Source organism: Sinocyclocheilus rhinocerous, unplaced genomic scaffold, assembly GCF_001515625.1.
Source record: "Sinocyclocheilus rhinocerous isolate Xijiao unplaced genomic scaffold, SAMN03320098_v1.1 scaffold1406, whole genome shotgun sequence".
NCBI lineage: Eukaryota > Metazoa > Chordata > Actinopteri > Cypriniformes > Cyprinidae > Sinocyclocheilus > Sinocyclocheilus rhinocerous.
In genome coordinates, this window is record NW_015647095.1 from 42,658 (window position 1) to 49,927 (window position 7,270).

Below are 7,270 nucleotides of genomic sequence, written 5' to 3' on the forward strand. Positions count from 1 at the left end.
ACTTCCTATATGGTAAGTCATTTTTATACTGATATAGATAGTGAATTGGTGGGTTTTTGTTAAATGTGAGCCAAAATCATCACAATTAAAAGAACCAAAGACTTAAACTACTTCAGTCTGTGTGCATTGAATTTATTTAATACACGAGTTTCACAATTTGAGTTGAATTACTGAAATAAATTAACATTTCCACGACATTCTAATTTATTGAGATGCACCTGTAGTTCTTAAGTATCTGACTGCTTTTCTCCTCCACACTTATACTCCTAGTGTCAGTAGTTTAGCAAGTGTTACACCACCAAATGCAGCTAAAAGTAACAGCTGAACTCAGGATTTCCCTAGCAAGGGCACATAGCAGTTTGTATCAGCTTTATAAACAAAAAGTCACAGATTGTATCAAAGTCACCTTTTTAGCTTTTTAGCTTTAAAAAAAGGAAAGGCAAACCTCAAACGCTTCCTTTGTCTAATGCCTCACTTTGATGCCTCACCCCTTAAAACAAGAGTGCAGTAAATCTATCTGAATTTGTGATTATGGCAATGTCAGTGTGTGCAGACATACATAAATACAATGCTAACTAAGCATACAATTTTGTAATTATTAATTTATTTTGCAGTTTTAGATTTTTTTATTTACTTATTTATTTATCAAAAAGGGACACCCTGAATATCCTTAAAGAACAGTTTTGTCAGATTTAACTGCCTTTTGGGGATGATATTGGTAAGTGCATACACACATTCAAAATTCACGAACACTATTGTATATGTGAATTGTATATGTAAATGTGCATAATATGCACATGAAAATACATTCAAAATATTTAAAACGACATGAAAAAATCTGTTAAAAATATTCTATAAAACTATGTTATTATATTCTTTAATGGTTGCTGGGATATTAAGCCTCATTTTGAACTCTCATTTGCATCACTTGCAAAATACGGTCAAAGCAAAAAAGTAGGTTTAGCCTCTTGAACTTCACAAGCATTGGCTGTAAAACAGCTGGTGGTTTATTTAACATGGATAACTAATTAGGGAACTTAGTATTTAGACTGGTTATATCATGAACTCCACAACTACTTTACTCAGCACTATCCTTACAGAAGATGAAAACTCAACAGGCCTTTTCAATGTCGTATGACTTACTCATAAATATATTTATCTAAATTAAGTCCGTAGGACATATAAAGGACAACTTCAGCTGTCTCATTTAAAGCAGGCATCCTCACTGCTTGCTTATGCCTTTGATTGCTTAGATAAGAAGAAAAAAATGTATAATACTTTTATGTAATTAATATAGTATTGTGGACAGAAGTATTAAAACACTTTGTCCAATTTATATAACTGTTTTACACAACCTTTAACTAGACATGGACACACAGTCTGTATGTTGTTTCTTTAAAATAGATAGACCTTATGGCATATAAATATATAAATAAGATCACCAATCAATGTCCTATTTTGTCTGGTGTTGCCATTAGTCACTGGATTCCTTTAACGTACAAGGTTTAATTCATTACATTCTCCCTGTTTACAACCCTTCCCCCATTTTACTGCCCGCTCGCTTTTGGGAAAGAAATGGAGGACAAATCACTACCGAAAGAGGGGGTGGGTTCCTTGGAATAAGTCTGGTTTAAGATGAAAACGAATGGACTTTTATACACTTTACAACCACACAAATACGGGGGTAGTATTCAGGTGTTTGATAGTAAGCTTCAATATGCTGTTGTGAGAGAAACATGGTGTGAGATCCGAGCTTCGCTGCCTGCAAGGTCGACAGACCGAGGAACAAGAGACGCCATTAAAGCTCAGGGTATGGGACTTAGACAAATAACCGTAGCCTGAATGAACAGTTAAATTATTGCATAAAATGAGCCACCATTGCCTTCTTTTTCCCCTTCAGCGTTAGCAACGCAGCCTGCCTGACAGCACAGTCCTGCGCGTACGTACTAGACTCTGCTCGTGTATTCCTGCGCAAAGGGGGTTGTGCTTTTTGGAGGGAGGAGGGGGTGAGGAGCGTAAACTGAAACCCAAAATATTCACGAACACCTTAAGGTGCATTAAACTGCACGTTTTAGAAACATCGTTCCTTGTCCACCCCAAACGCCCCGGCGCTCGGGATGTTTGTCCGCATCGACGCGTGGCACGTTGTGCCTGAGAGCGGACTATTTTGCGAGAGCGCGGAAGCCTCGCGCGACATGCCGGATCTGCTTTCTGTGTGTGTTGGGTGAATGGAGGCGCAGCTCTTCCTGGTGAACAAACACTGACAACTATAGGGCAGCCTAGCGATACCTGCTTCCCAGAACGGCCACACACCTTCTCCTTCACCCCCAAAACAACCCTAAACATGGCTGCTGAGCGTAAACACATCGCGCAGTTGAAATCCGGTGAGTAAAAGGGATTGAGAAAGGTGACGTTGGAATATTTTTATGTACATCTGCCTTTCCCACCACGTCCTTCTTGAAAGCTAATGTAGCTCATTCTCCCCCATCTCGCAGAACTGTACTTCCTAATAGCCCGGTTTTTAGAAGCTGGACCTTGTCAGGACGCGGCAGAGGTGGGTGATTTTGTAATTTAGGACTGTAAACGACATTTCTGGAAAAGATCGAAGTGTAATTTACTATTTTTGTGCTTTTTTCAGACCTTGATACGGGAGGTTCAGGATAAGGAGGTAAGCAGCGCGAGCAATACTCGCGTCGCATCTCACTGCGCTACACTTTAGACTGTTAATTTCACGCAGATTTCATATTTATTCTTTAAAACACAAAATCGACCCCTTAGAATTTACCTAGACCTGTTTAACACTGTTTTTCCGTTACAGCTGTTACCCAAAAGGATTGACTGGACTGGCAAAGAACACCCAGGGAGTTACGAAAATTTGGTAAGGCATCCCTATAACCGAGAGAAAACTTTTTAGAGAGCAAAATAAGAAATTGAATTTCCCGCAATTTTTAAATCAGGAAAAAACTTAACCCGAACACACGGGCAAAAACCAACCTCGGGGCTAGAAAGGACCGTCAATGGGTGAACCCAGAGCCTGGCCTGACCTCAGGGATGTGAGTTTGGTCACAGTGCTGTCCACGAGGTGTAAATAGATGTTAAAATTGATGTAGAAATAAAGAGACGTCATGAATGTGGTGCTATAAGGGGAAGGGAGCGGGAGGGAGGAGGGACCAGTGCGCCAGAGACTGAAAGCGGGGCGGGATGGAGGCGCTCTGCTCCATGTAATACAACCATAGTCAGGGTAAAATACTCATTTTACCTTAGTTTATTTCACTTAAACTAAGCTTTTGGAGCAGGAAGCAACAAAGCCGGAGTCGTAGAGGATCTTAGCAGAGTACTGGGGATTTTTTTAAGTGGCCCTGACAATTTGTTCCTTCGGAGGAAATTATTTTTGAACAGACAGCACTGAGAGACTTGAGGCCGATAATACAAATGAGAGGTACATCGAAATGAGTACATATTGATTAATTTATTAATTACGATATTTAGAAAGGTAAATAAATGATTAATCGGGTTATTTGCGTTTTCCAGTAGCTCGCTATTTCATTTAGGAATATCACTCGAGAAGACAGTTTGATTTCGCTTTCGAAGTGAGAGATACAAAAATATTTTGATTTTAAAACTTAGTGTGTTTTGATCCAGCCCCTATTATGGCCAGCCCCCAATATATATCAGTTGCGTAACTAATAGACTCAACTGTCTGTTAATCACACACGCTGTTACTGCTGTATCGCCGCCGTCTCTTCTGCACGGTGAAATTCACACACATTGTAGCGATATTCTGTTATTTTGTATTCGCGATGGTCTTGCGGCTGATCTCGCGCGCCGCTACGCCACTAGATCCCAGTCAGCGTATTATAGTGAGTGAATGCGTGTGTGTGTGTGTGTGCGAATGTGACCGTTCGTGGATGATTTCACTGCCGTGTGTGGAGATGTTAAAGCCCGTGTCTGCAGATTGTGGGTAGGAATAATGCGCACGAGACTTTACCGCCTGATGTTGGCGCTGTCAATTAATTTTTTTTTGGTCAGGTCTCGAGTCCCCAGATAAATATGTTAATGAGCTATGCAATCTGCATTAATTATCATTATTCATAAGATTAATTAAGTGATGATGATGATAACAATATTGCATTAAAATTGTAATGAAAAATAAATTATATTTTAATATTTAAAAAATATATATATGCATTTTTAAATACAATTTTTTTTATTCCAAATTTTTCTTTAGTAATTACTGTGTTGTCCGCAAAGTAATTAATATGTAATACATTAACAGCAAAACAGTATACTAATTAGGAACGATGATTCATTAACAAAACAGTAGATGCATTTAGATTTTAATTTATGATTAATGTTATAATACGCATACCCTGATTCACTCAATGTTAACATCGCTTTACTCATACAGTCATTAGCTAAGCGGTGTGTGCGCGCGTTTGTGTGTGTGTGTGTGTAGACCAATAGGATGACGCTAAATGCTATTAAAACCACATTAATTACTGGTCTGCCTTTAGAAGCTGGATCTGCTGAACAGGCTTGATAAAAGATGCCCGGACTGACGCGTTGCGCAGGGGGAGAACATTTTACACTGTAACGTTAGATTAGATTAACCTCTAGGGAAAATATGGAAAGATAAAAAGCGCTTTGCAATACGGCAGTAACACTGTATTGTTTTAAAACGAAGTGTCGAATATAATCCTCTATAAGATTGTAATTATGCTATCATCTGAACGTTTTTTTATGTGTGCACGGTCAATGTCTGGTAAATGCCTTTTTAAGTATATACCTTTCTTTTGTTATCTAATTTTTTTAAATACACGTTCATTAAGATAATTTCATTGTTATACTGGTTATTTTTTAACGAAAGCATTCACATGACATGCTTTGATTAAATTTGAATGTAGTAGTAGTAGAAAATGTAATTATTGAATTATATAATTGTAATTATATTTAAAAAGGTATTTATGTAGATTAGCGTTAAGATTGTAAATTAACTGCAAGGCTGCAAAATGTTTGCATGATACTTGCACAAAAACATGTTCTTGCATTTTTTTTTTTCCTTTTTCAATATCTAATTTCTATGCATGCACTATTACAACAAAATAATTGAGCATATTGTACATTATATTAGAAATATATTTAAATACAAATGTAGATCCATTTGCCTTAATGCACTTTTGTGATTGTGTGTATAGGTCAAATTGTACAGGCACATTTCTCCAGATCACCTGTTGCAGGTGTGTGAGCGAGTGAGTCCTCTTTTAGAGAGAGAAGTGCCAGCCAGTGTACCTGGAGTTAACTCACTGCTGGGAGCTGGACGCCAGTCAGTGCTACGTACAAACAAGAGTGAGTGTTTCTATTTGCTGATTAAATGAATTCATCAACCATTTTTTAATAAGCAAGTTAACCAGTTTACAGCCAGGTTAAGCAAAAAATATGTTTTGAATGTCTTTTTTTACAGTATTAACACCATAACTGCTGTAAAGCAATGTAATAATGAATTGATCAAATGTGTATTTTGTGCCACTGTTTTTTCTATGTAAAAAGCTGATGACAGGGAAAAATCTTAACATTAGGTAAATTCATTAAAGGATTTAATTTAATCTTTTAATGTTTACAAATGGCATCTCACGACTGAGTCAGATATATAAGCAAGTATGTGAAAGAAAGAGGAATGATAATTGATCAGTAGTGGTGGAATTAATAATAATGCTGCCTTCAAATTAAAACAGTTTCCATAGCAATTAAAACTTCAGCATGTCTATAACATTATCAAGAATACTGCAACTGGCCTTCATAGAAATAAAACAAAAGCATATAATTATATATTGCTTTGCAGTGGATGTGTGTGTCAATACCAGTTTGTGTAAGTGTGCCTAGGGATTCAGTCAGGTCTACAGTGTATGTTTAGTGACAATCCCACATGTTTGTTGCAAGGTTGTAAGCACGTGGTATGGAAGGGGTCTGCCCTCGCAGCCCTGCACTGTGGCAGGCCACCCGAGCCGCCAGTCATCTATGGAAGCCCGCCCAATATTGGTAAGTCACCTTTTATTGGTTGTTTTGTTGATGTATTCCAGTGGAAGAAACAACATTCCTACACACCCTCATACCTTTTAAAGACAGTTTTTCATTGATTTGATTATTGAAATAGAAATTTTAATTTTCAAATAAAGAAAGTAGAACATTTTGAAATTTGTGAACCATGCATTAAAAAAACGTTATTTGTTGTAAATTAAATGGTTATATTAAGAGTTTACTTAGGAAGCTGAAGATTCAAATGTATTTGCTCTTGTGTGCTATAGTGGAAACAATATACAGTCGGAGGCTGAATGGCTTATATCGGTTGGGTCAGTTGGTTCCGACAGCTGTTTACCAACATATGAAGATGCACAAGAGAATTCTGGGACACCTGTCATCTGTGTACTGTGTCACCTTCGACCGCACCGGTCGCCGCATCTTCACAGTAAGACATCTGGTTTTATGACAGACTAGGCTTTTTTTTTCTGGGAAAAAAAATTGAAATGAGCTTTCCTTTTTTTTCTGAAATTGAGGATATGGACAAAATGTAAAGTATCGTGTATGCACTGAATTGCATGTTTTAAAAAACATAGTATGTTTCTGAAATGTTATAATCAGTATTTGAATTGTGAGCCCTCCCTTTGTTTCCTTTTTGAGTACAGTATTCTGGAGTGTAGTATTACATCAGGTTATGGAATTTTAATTTGTTTGTCATGTTCTTGTGCTTGTTTATGTGTAGTGGATGTGCTTGCATGTGTATCTGGAAACATATTTGAATGGTTTGACCACAGGGAGAAGATGTTTTGTACATATTAATTTATTGTCGAGTTTTATTGCGAGAGTTAATTGGATGGTTCGAAGAGTTTGCTGCAATATCAGCTTTTCAAAAGAGATTTCAAAAACGTTGAACATGATTTATTTTAAGTGAAAAAACATTCAGAGAATGATTGCAATCTTTTGAGTTTGTTTGAAAACACTTTGGAATAGGAAGTGTTGTTCTTATTTATAACAGGTTCTCAAGGACATTCCAAAAAATAAGGGAAATTCATGATTTTGATTTCCAAGTAGGGATGTTCATTTCGGTTATTTTTCCTAACTGACAACCGACGCTCGTCAACCGACAAGATTATTTTAATTTAGAATTGAATTAAATTAGAAAGGATAAGTGTCTGTGACCCGTTAAAAATACTAACATTTGTTTCCCGGGGATTAATTTTACATGCGCAAAAAGCAGCAAACAACAGAACATGAG

The 7,270-nt window shown here is 37.1% G+C and overlaps 1 protein-coding gene across 1 annotated transcript in view; it reads left to right on the plus strand.

Annotated features, from left to right (window-relative positions):
- Nucleotides 1-1,473: 1,473 nt before the first annotated feature.
- Nucleotides 1,474-7,270, plus strand: part of LOC107708770 (PH-interacting protein-like) — a 46,216-nt gene continuing 40,419 nt past the window's right edge. The window contains exons 1-7 of the mRNA XM_016513078.1: nt 1,474-2,384; nt 2,496-2,554; nt 2,639-2,668; nt 2,819-2,878; nt 5,196-5,346; nt 5,938-6,036; nt 6,303-6,475. Coding sequence (XP_016368564.1) covers nt 2,345-2,384; nt 2,496-2,554; nt 2,639-2,668; nt 2,819-2,878; nt 5,196-5,346; nt 5,938-6,036; nt 6,303-6,475 — 612 coding nt within the window. The 5' untranslated portion in view covers nt 1,474-2,344. The remainder of the gene's footprint in view (nt 2,385-2,495; nt 2,555-2,638; nt 2,669-2,818; nt 2,879-5,195; nt 5,347-5,937; nt 6,037-6,302; nt 6,476-7,270) is intronic.